At 40.9% G+C, this 22001-nt stretch overlaps 1 protein-coding gene across 1 annotated transcript in view; it reads right to left on the bottom strand.

Moving 5' to 3' along the window:
- Nucleotides 1-6085: 6085 nt before the first annotated feature.
- The window catches only part of CKMT2 (creatine kinase, mitochondrial 2), a 40940-nt gene continuing 25024 nt past the window's right edge, over nt 6086-22001 (bottom strand). The window contains exons 4-10 of the mRNA XM_063129666.1: nt 17998-18093; nt 16771-16992; nt 15966-16051; nt 12099-12222; nt 10797-10931; nt 10469-10594; nt 6086-6285 (exon numbers count right to left, since the gene is read on the bottom strand). Of these exons, the coding sequence (XP_062985736.1) occupies nt 6166-6285; nt 10469-10594; nt 10797-10931; nt 12099-12222; nt 15966-16051; nt 16771-16992; nt 17998-18093 (909 nt within the window). The 3' untranslated portion in view covers nt 6086-6165. The remainder of the gene's footprint in view (nt 6286-10468; nt 10595-10796; nt 10932-12098; nt 12223-15965; nt 16052-16770; nt 16993-17997; nt 18094-22001) is intronic.

Genomic DNA, 22001 nt, shown 5'->3' on the forward strand with positions numbered 1-22001 from the left:
TTTTTAAAAACATGTTACTAAATCAAATTTGCCACTAGAGGGAGTATGCTCCTCTACCTCCCATTACAAATAATGTAATGTGTTGCCATTTTTTTACTTTTAAAGTTTTTTAAAAGATCTATTTATTTTATTGCATTGCTATACCACCCAATAGCCGAAGATGTCTGGGCTGTTTAGGCCACAACCACATTTCTGGTTGTGGAACATTTTATCACCCTAGGTTACATTGGGAAATGGCTTAGGGTATTAAAATGCCCACCCACCTGCCTGCCAACATTTTCATATATATATATTTTATGCATATTGGATGGGGATTAAGAAATTATGATCACTTCGGTCTAGCTTGGATCTGTATTCCCCCCCTTTTATATTGTTTAAGATTATGTTTGTGATTTGGGGGAGGGTTCCGGTTATTTTGTATCTTTTTTATTTATTACGTTTCTATACAGCCCAATAGCTGAAGCTCTTTGTGCGGTTCACACCAAATTATACAAGCCAAAGGTTATGTCTTTTGTTACTTAATTTGTATCAAGCTAATTTGAGGGGAGGGGGATTATTTCTTTGCTGTCATCATGATGTCCTGTTTTGTTTTATTGTTCTTACTTGAAAAGTAAACACAAATATTTTTAAACCAATTTTAGTTAACATGAGGTCATTTATTTTTCACTTTTATTATGATATAATGAAAATATCAATAAAATTGTATATCTTTACTAGATTCATTGTACTACTGCTGATGTACCCTGATGGGGCCCTTTTACCATCTTCGTATCAAAACTGTTGAAAGTTTAGTTCTTGCTTCTTGTCTGATGTCATCAAAGACAATGTTTAAGATGCTGGAACATTAGTGACCTTTAGGGTGATTTAACCTCACTAAAGTCATTGTGCATACTAACATCCTTAAGTCTTTGTTTGGTTATACACCTGTGTAATACAGAAGACAATCTGTCCTTGTTATCTATTGACTCAAATATTTCCTGCTAAAAGTTCCTTGCTGTGGAAGACAGGAGTGTTTTGTACAAGTGTGTAACACAGAAAAGAAAAACAACTCCAGTGTCGGGAGAGGTGTTTGCAAGGAAAACTCTGACAGCATGCACATCTAACGTAGTACAACTGTTGTAAAGCAGCTATTTTCTTCTGCTGCCCCTTACGCCTGGAACGCTCTTCCAGAACATTTGAGATCTACAAGTTCAATCGCAGCTTTTAAAGCTCAGCTAAAAACCTTTCTCTTTCCTAAAGCTTTTAAAACTTGATGTTGTTTGGACTTTATACTGTTAGTTTTACCCTACCCTGTGCCTGTTTACCCTACCCTGTGCCTGTTTGCATTTTCTTCCCCTCCTTATTGTTTTACCATGATTTAATTAGAATGTAAGCCTAAGCGGCAGGGTCTTGCTATTTACTGTTTTACTGTTTTACTCTGTACAGCACCATGTACATTGATGGTGCTATATAAATAAATAATAATAATAATAATAATAATAATAATAATAATAATAATATTGCAAGGCACTTGGGGTGGTAATTATTTCATCTTCCACTTTATTTTATTTATTTATTATTGCATTTATATCCCACCTTTTTTCCTCCAAGGAACCCAAGTCGGCGTACATAATCCTCCTCCTCTCCCTGTTATCTTCACAACAACAACCCTGTGAGATAGGTTGGGCTGAGAGTCCGTGACTGGCCCAAAGTCACCCAGTGGGCTTCCATGGCCGAGTGGGGACTAGAACCCAGATCTCCTGACTCCCAGTCCAACACTTTAGCCACTACACCACACTTTACTACCCCTGTAATGGCATCTGCAATGTATCAAACGTTTCCCCCCTCTTTTCTCCTTTCTTTCTAAACACCCAACACTGGAGAGGCAGTCTGGCATGGCTGGGGGCAGATGGGGTGGGGGTGGGACTGTAATTCTAAATGCTGTCATAGCAATGAAACATCCTCAGCGCTCCTGGTCCCACGTTTGGGGCAAAGCACATGTTTGAACTTATAAGTAGTTATGTTCTTTTCAGATATATTTTTAATATATCATAAAATACTAACTTGTGCCTTATGCAGCCCAACTGGACCCTTTGATGCATGTCACTGGCCACACTGTGATACATACAAGGTGATTGTTGTAACCCATCTGACTGGGCAATCCTATTGCACGTCAACTCAGAAGCCCCATTAAGTTTAGGAGTTCTTTTTCCAAGGCAAGTGGGTACAGGATGGCATCGCTAAACACGTTTTTGCAGAATGGATTGTAAAGACTGGAGCCAAAGTATTTTTATTATCATTATCTTATCAAACTTTACTTCTCTTTACTGAAAAATGCTCTTTACAGAACTTTACCAGTAGGTGGAAGTATGCACAAAGAACTAGTTTATTTTGTTATTAAATTCTTCCTTCCTGCCAGGAAGAATTGGTCTTGATTTAAAAATAATTAGAATGCATTTACTACAGGCAAAATTTAAAATAAATAAATAAAAATTAATACTATTTAAAATGGATTTTAATAAGCTGCAAAATAAATGCTGATGTATTTTTATCCACAAGACTTCAGGGAAATAATTGGTTTCCATTCTGCTTCATTTTATCTGTAGCATGAAAACTGGATGTAGGTACAAATTCCTCTTTCAAGTCCCATTGAAATTATCATAAAAATATATGTGACTGCAATACAACTAGATCTTACAGATAGAAGTCCAACAACAGCTGCTCTGATAAAATTAACCATTTTACAGTGATTATTAGTTTGGTTGATTTGTATTTTATTTTTAAAATAATTAATTTTTTGTGAACTGCCCAGAGAGATTCAGCTATTGGGCGGTATAAAAATGTAATAAATATATAAATAATATTTTGTAGATCAAGTTATAGCTTCACAAAAGATGATACTGCATTTGAAACTAAGTGTTGGGTTATGTAATGCTTGTAGTACACAGTAGCAGTTTTAAGAGGGAGATCTTTCTCTTCCCTTGTTACAGTTTTTTTAAAATGTTGTGGTCTCCTACAGGTGTGTATTTTCTCTTACAGGTGTGTATTTTCAGAGATATTCCTGCAGCGTTGGCTTGAGTTTCAGTTCTTTAGTATTTCTTTTGTTTCGGTTTAATATAATCAACTGAGAAAAAAACAAACAAACCGGTATCATCCAGGCCTTAAAAATACTAAAACCATCCATCTTGAATAGCCTGCCTGAGGAATTTATTTTTAACCTAAAGGCTGGGCAAGATGTTGTGGAAAGAAGGGATGGTGTAAGCACTACCAATATAATCTCTCACATTTTCATTTTGCTTTCCTCTCCATTTGGATGGTGCTTCATTTATCTTTCTTCCTTACAATCCCTACATTTACATGTAATTGTATAGCAACAATGCATTAGTCCATTCTTCTTTGTTATCCCAAAGCAACTGTAGGGTGACTTTCATTGACATTTCCTTGCTATTACTGAGGGGGGAAATGCTTTCTGCCTAAGAGGAAACTCCTCTTTCTGTAAGGCTTAAACCGGGCCAGCAATTGGTAAAATGCTACATGGGATGGAGCAGGGGTTGAAGAGTAACTCAGGAGTCAAATCCACCTGCCAAGCCAAGCGTGATCTGTGCAAGCCAAGCGGGGAGGGAAGGGGATGTTTTTAATAATATCCCGCTAACTGGAGCACCTGGTGTTGAAAGTGGAGACAGAGAAGGGACAAAAAACAAAAAAAAAATGAGGAAAAATTAAAACTCATGACTAACTCCAGGAATTCCCTTGTTGGCAACTGGCAAAGGCAGCCAGAACAAAGACTTGCCAGGCACAGCTAGCAGACTAGTGGCAGAAAGGCTGTTGCTGCAGCGTTATTGGGCAAGGCCCACAAAGACTCCAGGGATAGAGTTGTGCTGCAAAGGTTCCTGGGGGTTGGAGGACTGAGAAGAGACAGTGAGGGGTGTGTGTGGAAGCCACCACAAGCCATCACTCATCTGTCAAAAGTAATGTGGGTTGTTCAGCAAGGCAACTACCCACTGTGGGTTGTTCTCATGTTGGCTTAGAGTTATCTGTGAACCCACCCACTATCTCTGCTATTTATCTTCTGTTGATGTCTCCCTACTAACCTTTATTCTTATCTAAAACTTTTCTTATTATGTTCATTTCTTTTAGCGGTCTTTGGAACTTATGGAATATATTTGAATGTGCCAATTTATTTTTGATTTATCCTTGCTGTTGAGATTTAGTCCCTAGATATGAAATTATACCTGTTATCAGTGATATACATTTTAATTAAAAATCTTAAAGTCTGAAATGACCGCATTATCAGTGTAGGACATCACAAGCTGAAAAAAACAGAAGGGGGAAATTAGTCAAGATCAGCATACATTCTGGAGGATTTTAAAATGCTTTCTCCCATTTTTTTATATGGAATCATAATCAACATGCTCCTTTTATCTCTGGCTAGCTTTCTGTGCTGTTTGTTTCCTGCTCCACATTTCCTCCAGATTCCTCTCTCTGCAAAACACTTGAGCTGTCACCCTTGTAGCATTACCACGTAATGATTTACAGCAGAAGCCAAAAACAGGATGTACTTGGCTAAGATATAAACACTGCCGGCTTCATTGAAAACTACCCGAAGGGACTGTGTTACCACTGGGTGATATAAACAACAAAGCCTTGTGTTTGCTGGAATATGCCAAGTGAGGAGCTACAGGGATCTGAGTTCTGTCATTGCTATCTAATTTGCTTATTATCATGTCTGGGAAGGGCTCTGTCTGCCCCTAACGAAAGCAGAGCCAAATTGGACAGGGTACCAAATGGGCAAGGAAATAAAATGGAAGAAATTTGAAAGTGATATTGAGCATATATGAATAAATATTTGGATGCTGGTTGTGTGCTGTTGTGCATAGCCGGCCAGCACTTCCAGTTGCCCTCTCATGTAAATTGCTGTAAATGGTTTTAAGTAAATCACTTAAATATAGTTTCAGACAAGTAAATAGCATGCTCAGGACCGTAAGACCAAAGGAGACCTGTAATTAAGGGTTTTGTGTAGTTTGGGATTTATTTATTTTTGTTTGCTTTGCTTCCAAGCAGCTTTCTAGGTCTGGTAATTTGATTGGGGAAGCTTTACTGGGGTGGTGGTCTGGGGTTTCACCCTTTCATTCTGCACAGTTTCCCCAATCTAAAATACCATCTTAGAAGCAGTACTAAAGATAACAGGTACAGATACTGTACCTTTTCATAATGGAAAAGAATGCCACATGGAGATGCAGTAATGGGAGAACTACACATGTTACTCCCCTGTCCGTCATGCAGTTTTTACAGGCACAGGGATCCTACCAGCAGAAACAGAAATGTTGACTAACCCATTCCCTTTTGATGCTGTCAGAACCCATTCTGCTATTGATGCTCTTTCATAGAAGTTGTGAACGTTTCAGCTTAATACTTAAAATATTTAGATGATGCTTCCCAGCTGCCACTTGTAGCCTCAGGTGAGACATGCATTTGGGAACAGAGCCACCACAAGACACTCACCTACATCTTGGCCACAGCTTTGTGCTGGGCCTCCTGACCACTTTTCCCTTGGATATTGCTAGCATAATTAACTAGGTAACTGAGACGTATAAATTGGAGGGGCAATTGGTGGGAAATAACTAGCAGGTACAGCAAAATTATCCTTGGTGTGTTGTTGGATGGGATGTATGGGGCCAAGCAGAACAGCAGTGAGGCAACATGGCTTGTGCTGGGAGTGTATTGTGGGTAGGGTGACACCATCATGGCATTCCCACTTTTGCTGCGTGTTGATTGGTGCCTTCTGCATGGGCACTATGGGGGATGTCAGTGGCATGCAATGTTGTGATTGGGGCTAGTGATGATGATGTCACCAGGAGTGTGAGACAGGATCTTGGCTACCATATCTTTGTCTCCTACTCTTATTCTTTTGCTTTCTTCTGTGTTGCTGGGATCACATATATGTTTTTCTGGCTTAACACCCCCATGGCGGAACCATAGGATTGGCCTGTTTGAATATTAACCATGGCATTTCAAAACACAGTTGTAGAAATATGCAGCATTGGGTAGCATTTTATTGAATGTGCTGGCAAGATCTTTTTCCCCCCTTGTTTGATGAATTATAGTGTTTTAGGAACTAAATATACAGCGTTAATAGTCTGCCACAACAGACACATCCAGGTCAATTAATAATCATTGGAAGCAGCTTCACTTCTTTCCAAATTGGGGCAGTGGTGGTGGTATTTTGATGTCTTGACCTCTCTCCAACTTCTTCTCACAGTCAACCATATAATTGACACCATCAATGACTAACTGAACGAGTTCCACCTTAAATAACAAGAAGTAAAGTTTACTGAAATGATGTTATAATCTGGCAACCTCAGTATATTTGTTATCACAATTAATTGTAATTTGTGGGAAATATTGGGTTGAATTCTGAGAACCACAAGCAGAAGGCAGTTCAGGGACTTTCCTGCCTTCTCATCCCAATTGCAGCCCCTCTATACTTCCCAAAAAAATCATCTCAGGAGGGTATGGATACCCTCCTCAACAGCATGCAATGGGGCACAGAAAGCTGCTGGGAGAAGAGCAGATGGAGGCACCTTCCATGAACCACCAATTAAGCCTGGGAATCTAATCCAGGGAATTAAAGCCTACTACACAGAAACACACATGAAGAAGAAAGACCTTGTTCCTGAGGCAGGGTCCCAAACAGGAAGTTTTTATAACCCTTTCTGTGCAGGAGGACCAAATAACCAACCTGAGCGGGGGGTGGGGGAGACACTAGTCCAGAACAGAGAATACATCAGTATAAGGAAGATGTTCCAGGCTACGTTTCTGATTTCTCACCCCATTGGGCAGCTGCACACAGAAACCAATGGATCCCAGTTCCAGCACTGGCAGATCCTGGACTTTGCCTTACTTTTCTTGATGCTATCTGATTTGACAAATAAGCTGGGCAGCTGAATCAAAGTCACGCTGAGATAGCAAAGTCACGCTGAGATACCTTCTTTACATGTTTCAGTTCTCCTGATGATATTAAGCAAACTGTACTGCGGATAGTGTAATGACCATGAGATGGTCCATTAACAGCCTTGATCTTGACAATGACTGATTCTAAAATGATGTTTTTATATAGTATGAGATGTTGCCATGTTTAGTAGCTTATTTTACTATCTTTTTATAAGCCATGTGTGCAGGAAAATCAGAGGACTTGTTTTCCAGGTTGCAGGATGAAAAAAATTCTATTAACTTTGCATTGATCAGCAACTGAAGCAAACCAAAACCAAAAGGTTTATGTTGTACCAGTGGGAACATTATGTAGTTGAGGGGAAAAACATTTATCTTATCATTACATTTATTTTATTAGATCTTGTAAAATACATGTCTGATAATGAAACTTTCCTGTCCTCTTGGGTTACTCTGTCATGTCTTATTTAGATTGAAAGTACTTTGGGGCAATGAATGTATCTACTTTATTGGTTTCTTCCTTCAGATAACTGATCATTTCTCATCTGAGTACAGAAATGAGAATATAAAGGTGGCTTGGGCCCAATAAGTCTTGCTTCAGTATAACAGGATTGATTAGATAACTGTTTAGGTTATCTTCCAGTCTGGCATGACTCTATGGAGTTCTTACGAACTTCATTAAAAATATTCACATGGGCATAGGCTTACACCAGCCTGATGCCCTCTAGATGTGTTGGAGTACAATGCCCATGCTTGCTGGGTGTGATGGTAGTTGTAGTCCAAAATATCTGGAGGGCACCATGTTGGAGATTACTGACTTGTACGATCAAGCCATATTGCCCTGGTTCATATTGCCATATCATGTAAGCTTTTCCATTCATTGTAATTTAAGAGAACATTTCTTTGCATGCATAGCTTTCCATGTTCAGTGAAGTGAATGAGGAAGCCCCTGCAGGTAGCCTCTATGTAGGCATGGGAGCTCCCTTGCTTTTGCACTGGACTGAGGTATTAATCAATTTGTACAAATGTGTTTTAATTCATACAAAAAAAAAGACTTTTGGCAGAATTTTAGGAGAACTTCATGATCTCACAGTGCTTTTCAATGAAATGCAGTGCATTCCTATACATAAAAAGGCTTTCTTCAGATACGTGAGTAGTAAAAGACAGAGGAAAGAAATGGTGGTTCAACTGCTTAATGAGGATGGCAAATTGATAACAGATGACAAAGAAAAGGCTGAAGTGCTCAATTCCTACTTTGCCTCAGTCTTCTCCCAAAAGCGGGTCTATGACCCCCCTGGAAAAAGTGAAGCAGAAGTTGAGGGGGTAGGATTGCAGTTTGAGATTGATAAACAAATGGTCAAAGAACACCTAATTTCCTTGAATGAGTTCAAATCTCCAGGGCCCGATGAACTGCATCCTAGAGTAATGGAGGAGCTAGCGGAAGAACTCTCAGAACCTTTGTCTATTATCTTTGCAAAATCATGGAAGACGGGTGAGGTGCCGGACGATTGGAGGAGGGCTAACGTTGTCCCTATCTTCAAAAAGGGCAAAAAGGAGGAACCTGGGAACTACAGACCAGTCAGTCTGACATCCATCCCTGGGGAAATTCTGGAGCAGATTATAAAGAAGTCAATCTGTAAACACCTTGAAATCAATGCAGTGATTACTAGAAGCCAACATGGATTTGTCAGGAACAAATCCTGTCAGACTAATTTGATCTCATTTTTTGATAGGATAACCTCCCTTGTGGACTGTGGGAATGCTGTGGACGTCATATATCTTGACTTCAGCAAAGCTTTTGACAAAGTGCCCCATGATATTCTGATTAACAAACTAGCTAAAAGTGGGCTAGGTGGATTCACAGTTGGCTACAGAATCAGACTCTATTAGGTGGATTCACAGTTGGCTACAGAATCGGACTCAAAGAGTACTTATCAAGGGAACCTTCTCAAACTGGGGAGAGGCAACAAGTGGGGTATCGCAGGGCTCAGTCCTGGGCCCAGTGCTCTTCAACATTTTTATTAATGATTTGGACGAGGAGGTGCAGGGAACGCTTATCAAATTTGCAGATGACACAAAATTGGGTGGGATAGCTAATACCCTGGAAGACAGAAACAAACTTCAAAGTGATCTTGATAGGCTGGAGTGCTGGGCTGAAAACAACAGGATGAAATTTAATAGGGATTTTTGTGAACCGCCCAGAGAGCTTTGGCTATTGGGCGGTATAAAAATGTAATAAATAAATAAATAGATAAATAAATGCCAAGTTCTACATTTAGGAAATAGAAACCAAATGCACAGTTACAAGATGGGGAATACTTGGCTCAGCAATACTACAAACGAGAAGGATCTTGGAATTGTTGTAGAGCGCAAGCAGAATATGAGCCAACAGTGCGATATGGCTGCAAGAAAGGCAAATGCTATTTTAGGCTGTGGCGCAGAGCGGTAAAGCAGCAGTTTCTGCAGCTGAAACTCTTCCCACGGCCTGAGTTCGATCCCAGCGGAAGCTGGTTTCAGGCAGTCAGCTTGGGTCGACTCAGCCTTCCATCCTCCCGAGGTCGGTAAAATGAGTACCCAGTTAGCTGGGGGAAAGGTAATAATGGCCTGGGAAGGCAACGGCAAACCACCCCGCTATAAGGCCTGCCAAGAAAACATCAGCGAAAGCTGGTGTCCCTCCAAGAGTCAGTAATGACTCAGTGCTTGCACAAGAGGTTCCTTTCCTTTCCAATAGAAGTATAGCTTCCAAATCACTATTCAGCCTTGGTTAGACCTCATCTAGAGTATTGCGTCCAGTTCTGGGCTCCACAATTCAAGGAGGATGCAGACAAGCTGGAGCGTGTTCAGAGGAGGGCAACCAGGATGATCAGGGGTCTGGAAACAAAGCCCTATGAAGAGAGACTGAGACAACTGGGCATGTTTAGCCTGGAGAAGAGAAGACTGAGGGGAGACATGATAGTACTCTTCAAATACTTAAAAGGTTGTCACACAGAGGAGGGCCAGGACCTCTTCTTGATCCTCCCAGAGTGCAGGACACGGAATAACGGGCTCAAGTTAAAGGAAGCCAGATTCCAGCTGGACATCAGGGAAAACTTCCTGACTGTTAGAGCAGTACGACAATGGAACCAGTTACCTAGGGAGGTTGTGGGCTCTCCCACACTAGAGGCATTCAAGAGGCAGCCGGACAACGATCTGTCAGGTATGCTTTAGGGTGGATTCCTGCATTGAGCAGGGGGTTGGACTCGATGGCCTTGTAGGCCCCTTCCAACTCTGCTATTCTATGATTCTATGTTTGCCTAGAAGTATAATCCACAGAGTTCAATGAGTGTTCAATGAATATGTATACATCCCAGGTATGTATACATATTTACCTTGACTAGTTCAATGGGGCTTACTGCTATGCAGACATGTATAGGATTGTGCTGTAAATGGTGATCTTGCAACTATTTAAAAGTACCAATAGCTTATTTAAGTAATTGTTTCTCTCTAAATTTGGATCTTATTATTTTATTCTATTTTAAAGCAGTGAGGATAGTAAGCTTACCTCTGATCGGCCCATGCGGTCTAGGTTGGAGATATCATATATGTCTGCTACTGCAGCTGTGTCTACTCCACCAGTGCCACGCTTCTGAAGTCTCAAGTTTTCCAGGATTTTTGAAAATCTTGGATCCTACCATGAAAGAGAATTGACTCTTTTTAATAGCAGTAACTTCTTATGAAACACATGTTTGCAAACCCTTGTTCCTCTAATCTACAGTCTACATTGTTAGAAATGAAAAATTCCAGAGGCAAAGCTAATTTCTCTAGATTGATTTTAGTGACATGTCAAAAGACAAATGTATTATCAAAAGCCACCTTAGCTGCTTACGCACCTTGCTGAGCTTTGGAAGTTTAACATGGACTCCTGCACGTAATCCTGTTCCCAGATTGGAAGGACAGGTCAAGATGTATCCCAAGCGTTCATTCCACATGAACTCCCACCCTCGTTCTTTAATTAACCTTTCAACCTGCATGGGAAATAAAATGCAATGAACTACATAGCATATGTGCCATTACCAGTCCCATCTTTCTGTTGAAATACATTGCCTCATAGTGCCAAACCAATATAATTGTACCAGACCCACATTTGCCATGGGATTCTTGCAGCCAAATCTACTGATATCGACAGTGTTCCATGGGTAGAAGTGAGGGCAGAATGTTATCCATAAATACCCAAACAATAAAAATGATGCTAAAGCTTTGGAGACCAGATTAATATCTGTATTAGCTCCCCAGAATAAGTATTTCTATTCATAAAATAGTCCTATTGATTTCATTTGCAATTCTTTCTAGGCAAATTTGGGGAGGCTTGCAACTTTGGTTCCCCAGCTTCTTAAGTTTAATCAGCTGGTGAGCAATTCCTAATGAGCCTATCAAATCAGTCCGCCCCATGCATATCCTCAGTCTACTAACTGCAGTTGTAGCCCAATCTGACTCAATTAACTGTATGACTCAATTAACTGTATGAATTTTAGCTGATTGGTTAATCAATTACAACAGCATACGTTTTCTTATGAGAGGAAAACACAATAATTCTAAAGAAAAATCAATCATTCTGAAGTAAAGAATGATCTTTCTCTGTTTTTAGACGATGTACTCCTGTGTCATCAAAGGGAAGACATCTCACCTTCTCGCACATGGAGAAGGGAAGGCCTTTTTTTAACACGGAGCTTGCCATCCGCACTGTTTAGAAGTACTTGAATTAGAAACAAATGAAAAACATAAAACCTGCTATGCGATAAATTGGGGACATCTTTTTAATCTATCACAATGTTCTCATGGATTTATCTAACTGGTTAATCAAATACAATCAATTGCTGATTATAATATTAACACCATAACCCTTCCACCAATATGCTTGGAGTATTATTTTGTGTTACATTTATATCCTGCCTTTTTTCGTCTTGCAAGGAGCCAAAGGCGGCATCCATGTTCCTCCTCCTATATATACAAATCAACATTAGGTTTGCGGGTAGCTTTCTCACTGTACTGCTAGTTTTATACTTGTAGGGATTAAAAAGAAAGCCAACATAATAGAGCACAAAATCATAGCACAGGTTGATCCTGCCACAATAATTCAAGACCTAGAAATACGTTCTCCCCCCCCCCACCTAATCATGCAACTAAGTGCCCACCTCTAGCAATCCACGGCAAAATCTTTCAAAGACCCTTTTCATGTTGCCTCCTTTTTCCATGGAAATCACCCTGGTGTGGTCCTCTTCATTGATCCAGATGAGAAATGTTTTGTCATTGTTGTGCCTAGTTAAAAGAGAAGAAGTGATTGGTATTATTGTCACACAAGCCTTCGAGAACAATTCCCACGGATCCCTGATCATTTCATTTCACCTCTCCCCTTTCTTATCTACCACTACTGTGGACAGGACAAGTGATGAGTGTTGATATACTATGGCAAGGTCGAGAATAAATGCTACTGAGGATTTCCACAATTTCATTCCGCTATCCAGTAGCAACAACATAATCGGTCTGGTTTCTAGGGTTATACAAGGAGAAACTCTTCTCAGTTCCGATCCCAGTCGTACTGAACTGCAGCTGCTCGAGAAAGTACATTTTGTTCTCTGAGGTGAACGTAGCAGGAGGCATGTGCTGCTATGGGAACTGAGAAGTGGGAAACTGTGGACACCCTTTTTAACTGTGGGGGGGGGGAGTGGGGAATTTACCCCTATATGTTGAAATAGGGTCATTGAAAGTTTCATCTTATATAAAGTGTAAACATATTTAGTGTTTCTTTCAAATTAGTTTATTCTCCAAGTGTACCATAACAGAACTGGCACAAAAAAATTAATGACATGTTTCATAAAATGCTCTCCCACCCCATTAGCGCATAACCACACCACTGCAACACAGCACACAGCAGCATTAATGTAACTACATCAGAATGTTTTCTGAGGTGTCACGATGCCCTGCAACCTGGCAAAGCAGTCATTTTAGATTTCCCCGTAACTAGATGAGGTAGCGACTGCCATGTAATGCAACCCATCTTGTTGTGTTTTTTCCCAGGCTTTCAAATCCACAACCAGGAAGCTTCTGTTGAGATAGCCAGTCAGCCAGAGCTGGGCAAAGCATCCCTTCCATTAATTAACACCTTGCTAGCGTTATCTCTCAGCCCAGCAAGGTGAGAACCAGCATCTTCCTGCCTACGTGACTTGATGCCCTATTGGCTAATTGAATAGTTGCTATTAATCAAATTCACTTCTAATTAAACCTAATAAAATGGACTAGGGTTCTTTGTTTCTGAGGTCCTCCTTCACTGAAATTGTAATGCTGCTTCTATTCCAGGATGGATGTGCTCTTCTGTGTGTTGTGCATGTGAACAAGTTATTTCTAAGAGCTTAGTGAAGGTTAGCTAGATTCATTTTGTGTTTTATTTTCTTTTTAAGTATCCTTTGCTCCCTTCTTGCCTCTTTTAAATTTTCTATAATAAACATTCTCTCTTAATTTGGACTGGAGGTTTGGAGTGTGAATTTTCTGACCAAGAACTATTTGGGTGGGTGGGCATCTCCCCTCATGTTGTCTTACCACTTAGCAAGCCTACTAGTGTATTTGGATTTCTGCCCAGGGAGAAGGAAGCAGGATGCAGGCTATGGACATGGATGAGCTCAGTTAGCTCCCCCTATCCCAAATCTAAGCAGATAGTACCATTGGAAGAAGATTATTAGACAATTGTTTTATCGCACACTTGTTACTGCCCAATCACAGTTTTTTGTGCGTCCTTTAGATGACGCTGTCTGCCTCCTGCGTGCTTCCCACTCCTTCCTCTTGTTCCGTCACTAAAAAAAGACCTGGAAAATCTGACTTTTTTTTTTTTTTAAAAAAAAGAAACTTGCAGCCATTTCCTGCTGTGTGCAGGAAAAGCAGCACAATAAAAATGCCCTCTGAATGGGCCATATGGTCTTTGTCTTCTGGTGTAAAGAGATCATCACTATTGTGGGACAGCAGCAGGAGGCCATAGCAACAGTAGGGAAATGCGAAAATTCCCCCCACCCCTGATGACTCTTGAATTCTCCTGTTAGAGGAAACAGAAGTGGTGGCAGCACAAACTGGACAAATTCAGCCCAGGGAGGGGAGACTGTGGCACATGGTGCAAACAACACATCCATTAGATGAGGCAAGTGTGGTGCTTCAGTTTGAGGGATTAAACAGAACAGCTGAGCCTGGGAGTGTTTGGGGAGTGGCCCTTCATGGAACACACAGAAGCTAGCTGAAGGCCCATGCAGCTGACGATTCCCAATTACCACAATCTCCATAAAAGACTTGCCAGAACTCAGAAGTGACACTGGAAGCAACTATTGTTCTTGGTGTCTTGTCTTTGTCGCTTGCATACCAGCTCCTTGATCTTGCCTGGACTTATCCTCACCTTGGTCTGAACCCTGACTACTCTTTGACACTTTCCTGAACCCAGTGTTGTTTGATCCGGCTTCTGACAGGCTTTTGACTACGGACTATTTGTTGACATTTCCCTCCTGCATATCGAGTTTAATACTGGAGATTTACGACAGTGACTGTTAGTACAGTATGACAGTAAAACCAATGACCTAGTGAGGTTGTGGGCTGTTCCACATTAGAGGCCTTAAAGAGGCAGCTGGACAGTTTTAAGGTGGATTCTTGCATTGAGCAGGGGGTTGGACCCGATGGCCTTTTAGGCCCCTTCCAAATCTATGATTCTATGAATCTGTGCCTTGATGCTAGAAGTAATATGTAGCCATCTTGACCAGTAGCCATCGATAGCCTGATTCCCCCTTTAAAGCTATCCAAGTTGGCTGCCATCACAAAGGCTTGTACTAGTAAAATCCCTGGAATGACTATGTGCTGCCAAATGATTTCTGATTTCTATTAATCTGACCAGCAGAGCTCACAGCCGGCTGGCTACTTAAGTCGTGTGGGTTCTGTGGACTTGCAGTTGGTTTTTCACTTTTGTTGGAGGAGCCAGGGAGACCTTAGAACTTCAAGCTTTGATGGTCCATTTTGGTCCCCTTCTCCAACACTCTTGTCAGAGGGGAGAGACCGTCTTGGGACCGAGGGTAGTAGTAAAAGAAAGGAGTAACAGCTGAGCCTGGGAGTGTTTGGGGGAGTGGCCCTTCATGGGGACAGGCAGAAGCTAGCTGAAGGCCCATGTAGCTGACAACAATTCCCAATCACCACAATCCTCATAAAAGACTTGCCAGAACTCAGAAGCGACGCTGGAAGCAACTATTGTTCTTAGTGCCTTGTCTTCGTCGCTTGCATACCAGCTCTTTGATCTTGCCTGGACTTATCCTGACTTTGGACTGGACCCTGACTACTCTTTGACGCTTTCCTGAATCCAGTGTTGTTCGACCCGGCTTCTGACAGATACTTCGGCTTTCGACTATGGACTGTTTGTTGACAACGTTCACACGGCATCCATGCAGCAATACACTAAAGCATGCCTGCAGTCAAGGGTGGGATGGGGGCTGGCTCCCCTCTAAAATGTATCTGTCCCCCCAAAATTTGTTTACAAACAAGTCATTAAAAACAGTTTACAGTTTTGTCTTTAAAAGTCCTGCAACCCAGGTTAACTGCCACCCCCCATATTTTGGCAACTCCCCCCCCACAAAAAAAACATTTAGGCTGGCTGCGGGCCTGCATGAAAGGACTCACATATGTTTATCATTAATAAAAGCAAATAAAATCGCACCCTATACCATGACAATGGACTTCTCTCATTAGAGCCTTTCCTTTAAATTAAGAATAGGAAAACAATCTAAAGTAAGAAACCCAGTTCCTAAAATCCTAAGTTTCATTACCTTTTCTTTTTTTGGCTGTTGATTTGTCAAATACCTTTGATCCTTTTAAAAAGATACCTTACTACATTTCCCTTAAAAAAAAAATTAATGGAAGAAGATGAAGAAAAGAGTGTGTTTGTGCAAAGCATCTAGCCAGAATTAGAAATAGCAGCTGTTGTGTTAAGGAATTAATAAAACCATTTGTTCACAAATTCAGCATGCAGAGTTCACATTCCATACCAGATTCCTCTGGCATCTGGCCAGTCACGGGCCATCCCAGCACATGTTAGCAAAGGGGACACTGGCTTATCAAATAGGAAATGGTCCTGCAGACCAGCATATGTAAGGCAGAGGAAAAGAAAGAAACAATTGGATTTTGTGTCTCATAAAGAAGGTTACACAGGAACTGCAAGTGACTGCATAAAGTTCGCACTGGGTTCTTCGTTGAAAATGAGAAGGCTGTTTACCCAGATAACTTGGTGGATTTTTATTTACATATCAGGGACTGAAAAGAGAATTCTAACCACACAGATAGAAAAAGTACCATTAAAGAGAAACACTGTACAAAACCATAGACTAAGGATTCACATTAATATTTGCACTATGTTATACTAATGGACCAACAACTTTTAGAGAGAGTCTAAATATTAAGAACATTAATAGTGTGAAGTCACACTAAACATCCCTGGGACAGGTTTCGCTGCTTCTGCTAGCAATTATTGTGATCGAGCCACATGAAATAGCATGCTGGCTTGTTCACAGTAACCCAGCTTTAAAAATAATAATAATAATAAAAAATCTTGGTTGCATGACATGCGATCTGGGCCAATAAAACTCTGCAAATCTAGATGGGGCCTAAATAAAATAGGTAAAACAAAACAGCTCTTTTATTCAATGTTTGTTCCTAATATTAAACCTTTTAAAATAGTCTATCTCAGGAACTTTTTTTTTCAGCCTGTTTAAAGCCATTTAGGATTCAAATACAATGTGAACAATAGGCTCGCTACCTGTACACAGCTTCCAGAATGGGCATTGTTGCACTTACGTCAATAAGCTGTTGTTGCTCCTTGTCAGACATAGTGGTCAGGCTATAGTACTTCCCAGCCAGATCTCCTTTCAGCCCAGCTAAAGCAGTGACAACAACATTTTCCACTTCTCTCCTCTCTGCTCTGGAGCAGGCAGGAGGTAGGCTCAGCCCTCGAATGCTGCGACCAGTGCGGACACGAGAGGATAAGACATAGTGCTCATCAAACTGTCCTTGGGTAATCTAAATTTAAAAAAGGGCATTTGGAAATGTATAAGAAAGATCTTTGTATTATACCAAAAGCTATTCCAGGTCATGCCCAAAACAATTTTTTGCCTGAGACAGAACAGTAAATGGTGCCTTCACCCCAGGGATGTGTAGAAGGCACGTCTGACAATGTTATTTGGCACCTACAGCAGAAAACCTCACAAACAGCTCTCCTTAGGGTGGGTTTTAAAAAAATAAAATTCCCAGTTCCATTTTCCCAATTGAATTTGGTGGCTCCTACAGTTGCTTTAATAGATTGCACAAAAAATTAAAGTCAGGAGATCTTCATTTGGCTCTTGGTTTATTTAGAGTCCTATAGTCCATGGGAGGTTGCCCCAGGGTCCATAAGATAGTTGTGATCTCTTCCTAAGGCAGAAAGAGAAGTCCACCCTTGGAGAGCAGACCTGACCTCAGATGCCCCCTCCCAGCCCCTGTGGAAACCTCTATGGCCCTCTCTTCTCCAATATTAGAACTCTGATGTCATTAGAAGCAAAATGGTGTGTGTGGGGGGGGGGAGATCAGGTGTATGGGTGTGATGTCATGGATTGGTTGTAAGTGGCTTTTGGGTCAGACATGTCCTCAACTTGGGCGGAAATGTATGGTGGCCCTGGAGCTGGCTTGTAGAATTTCTTTTCCATTGATTCCAATCAAAGGGAAATAGTTTTAAGTTATTTTTAAATCCAGAACAGTAAAAGAAAGGATAATAAACACCACTCTTCTATTCTGCCCTTCCAGCCCGAGCCTAGGAGGGCTTTGGAGTTTTCAGAGCCTCTGATACTGGATACACACACACACACGTAGGATTGCTCCATCCTGTTCTTCTAGGTGTCATAAGAAATATTGACTGGAAAAGACTAGTACAGAAATATTAATTCTATCTATTGTAATATACTATTATTATTATTATTATTATTATTATTATTATTATTATTATTTATTCTCATTTCCATTTTATTTCCTTGAGCCAAAATTGGGTCTTACCTTGGAAGAATCCAGGTCAGTGTGATGTTTCATTACTTTTGGATCATAGCCATTATGTCTCACTTTGATAACTGGGTCAAAAACCTCAGCGAATACCTGTAAAGTCCATGAAGTAAATTGATGGTTATTTCCCCTCCAGTTTCTTTTGGATTTAATTTCTACTGAGTACTCTTAGTGTATTTGTTTTTATTTTTAAAATGTATTTTATACATTTTATCCTGCTGTTCAGGATATCTACCCTCATAGAGTGGCTTAGGTTAGGATGCAATCCAATGTAGGTTTAGACAGAAAAAAGTCCTACAACTCCCAGCTGGCTGGGGAATACTGGGAGTTGTAGGATATTTTTCTGTCTAGATATACATGTGTCTTAACAATCTCAAGTCCTATAACAAATAACAGTTGGGGAGAGAACTGAAAAGAACTGCTTTGCTTGGGCTGCCTTCAGTTGTGTACCTGCATTTATAAAAAATAACAATTTACTAAAATTCAAAATTATTAAAATAGTAACAAGCAACCGATATGCCCTTTTGTAAAAAAATTTTTAAATCCTCTCACTTTTTCTAGGGAAAGAGCTGTTCATAAAATAAGAAATGAGTTGGATAAAAGAATTGTTGTGAAAAAGATACTGGCAAAGGATGGGGGAAGGATGCAGAACTACAACATCAAGAATGTAGGAGGAAAAATAATTGTAAATAAATCTGACCCCTGCTGTTTGCCTTTGAGTTTTAATCAGGATTGTACTGATAAATTCATGGAAGTGATTGTTTTTGCTGTGTAGACTACTAAAGAATTTGTGTATAGCTAGGCAGGTTATAAAACCTGACAGCCAAGATGTAGAGATAAACATAGCCTGTTATACACTCAAGGAGTTACGGACAATTGTTTTCAGTTCATGGTTCACACGACACACTAAGCCATTATGTTTAGCTCAAAATGCTTAACCACCACGACTTAGAAGAGGGTTGCTGTGTTGAATTTAGTGACAAGGTTGACCATCTAGCTTTCTGTGGCAGAATCTGGTTGCTGCTTCTCATGGCATGCACTGATCTGTTCTTTCAGATGGTCCTCCCTTGTGCTGCTGAAAGGGATGGCTGGCCACACTGTACGCATGTAACCACTTTTAACACACTCCCCCACCGGAACCTCAATCTACTGTCTGAGGCAGTGGCTTAGCCTTCTTCCTGTTAGCTCTGCCTTGGAAGAATGATCTACATTTTGATAGAGCAATGATGAATTTGTTTCTTTTGACTGACGTCTGTGCTTGCTAGCCTTACGATTTGCTCTGGACCTCAGGAGGGTTAAAGCAAGAATGGAACCTGTCCGTTGTGTGAATGCCACTTTGCATTTTGTGTCATGTGTACCGTGCTAATGTTGAACTCTAAAGCAATAGAAGAAATTATTAAAAGAGTTTCTAGTGTGTGTTAACAGCACTTCCATGAAACAATCTCTTTCAGTCCTCTACAAAATTATAGTTCCTATCATCAAGTTCTGTTTTTAATTACACTAATTAGCCAGTAAGTCTGGCAGTGGCAGTTTAAATGTTAGAGAACACCTGACACAGCCACTACCGCCTCCACCACCTCCAGAACCTTTATTTCTTTTTGTGGATTTTGACTGTTCCATCATAGCCTGGAAAAAGCCCTACTGTGGCCAAAAATATGCTTCCCCCCCTTTTTTTTCCAAACAATAAATCTTATTTTATTTTAACCCATCCTGCAATTGGTATGCCATATTTTAAATCAATTAGTCAGGTATGATTTCAGATCACCATTCAGAATTGGTGAACTAACCATAACTGGATAACAGGATGTTCGGATTTTTAGTCAGGATCAAGATTCACTTTTGTTGGTTCAAACTGGACCAGGGAGATCTTGGTTTATATTCCTGCTCAACCCTGAAGGTCATTGGAAGATTATGGGGCAATCATACTTTCTCACTCCGGCCGAGGGCCAAGACAAACATTATTTTGAATTGGTGTCTAGCAGCTACATCGCTCCACCTCCCATTTCCACTGCCAAGTAGACATAGGGTCCCAGACCCCGATTGGGACCACAATGATGGTGAGAACAGAGAGGGGACTCATTGAGAGTGTCTTGCCCAGGAGCTCTCAAAAACTTGTTGGGGGAGGCTTTTAAGATCTGGATCAGCCCTACTGCACCTATTCTGAAGTAAAGATGTGGGGGAGACGTAGCTGCTAGACACAGATTCAAAGTAATGTCCATTTTGGCTCGTATTTTACAGGGTTGGTTTGAGCTTCATGGCCCAAGAACAGAAATTAAAAAAAAATGGAAATTTGAGTGTGGGGCAGGGGGAATGGAGAAAAGAACTTTTAAATTATGTTGCTCTTTTGGTTGAAGATAAAGTAGGAAAACATAAATATGCCATGTCTTAACCATGAACCAGAGGAGCCCAATGAACACCTGAAGGTCATATGAACCAGTCAAGCAGCAGGTAGGATCAGGCTGGAGTTGCAATACCTAGGAAAATCCAGATCAGCCTTCCACAACATAGCACCCTCAAGATGTTTTAGACTTTCCTCCCCCCCCCTTTTTTTTTTAAATTGTCTGTATCCACGCAGCTGTGTGATTACAGATAATAAAAATAAAAAAGGGGGAAGGAACAAGACAGCCAGAGGAAGATGCGGGGGGGCAGGGACTTGGGGTGAACCACCTCTCCTCCCTCTGGCTGTCCATTCATCCCCCCATTTTTTTTTATTACCTGTATCTGCGCAGCTGTGCAGCTACAGACAATATTTAAAAAAAAAGGGGGGGGAGGAAAGTCTAAAACATATTGAGGGTGCTATGTACGCCTCCTCCCATATGTACCTACCCGGACCTTAAGATCATCTACAGGGGCCCTTCTCCATGAGCCCCTGCCAAAGGAAGTGAGGCAGGTGGCTACTAGGAGGAGGGCTTTCTCCGCTGTGGCACCCTGGTTGTGGAATGAGCTCCCCAGAGAGGTCCGCCTGGCGCCTAAACTGTACTCCTTTCGTCGCCAGCTGAAGACCTTTTTATTCACTCAGTATTTTAACACTTAATTTTAACTTAAATTTAAATTATACTGTTTTAACTCTGTATTTTAACCTTATATCAATTTTGCTGTGTGGTTTTATCCTGGTTGTGCTTTTTATATTGTATTTTGTATTTGTATTTTTAACTTGTTGGTTGTTTTATGATGGTTTTAATTTTTGTGAACCGCCCAGAGAGCTTCGGCTATTGGGCGGTATAAAAATGTAATAAATAAATAAATAAATAAATGTATGCGCTGCACAGATACAGTAATATTTTTTTTAAAGATTTAGAGGAACAGCCCCGTTCCTCTCCCCACCCCCGTTTTATTTTTTTTACTTTTATAGGCAAGGGGCCAGCCATGGCGACCTATCAGGGGGCCCCATGGGCTCCGCTGCCAAAAATGTTGGGGTAAGTGGCCGACTTTTTTTGGAGTGTTGTTTCCAGGGTTTGCCCCTGGATGGCCTCGCAGTGGCAGCAGCGTCATGTAGATGATGTGCCGCTACTGCAAAGCCACCCCGGGGCAAACCCTTCGTGTAGATATGCCCTCCGTCCCTCCCTCTCTCTCTCTCTCTCTCACACACACACCTGTCAACACATCTCCAAAAGGCCAAATTAATAGGTAAAATAGCAACAGTGATTGTACCAGGCACAGAGTCCAGAAATTAAGACTGGACTATATGAAGTATCACTGATGACGTTATATGTGACATTATTAGACTCTGGGCATGATAATTTTGGTATCAATAGGACTGCAACAACAAAATGCAGAGTATTTATTGTTCTTTTTTCCTACTTAATAATAACCAGAAGTGTAGATGCTTTTGAGGAATTGTCACAATTGACTTGCTGCCCCTTCAGTATCTAAGTCAGGAAGCTTGAAATTTGAATTCACTTCGCTTGAAAACTTGAAGTCATTATTTATTTCCTCCTGTTCTGAGGAAGAATGTGATCCCTGATTTGGTTTGGATATTGGGTTGGGGTGGGTATCGTGCA

Source organism: Elgaria multicarinata, chromosome 6 (assembly GCF_023053635.1).
Source record: "Elgaria multicarinata webbii isolate HBS135686 ecotype San Diego chromosome 6, rElgMul1.1.pri, whole genome shotgun sequence".
NCBI classification, from domain to species: domain Eukaryota; kingdom Metazoa; phylum Chordata; class Lepidosauria; order Squamata; family Anguidae; genus Elgaria; species Elgaria multicarinata.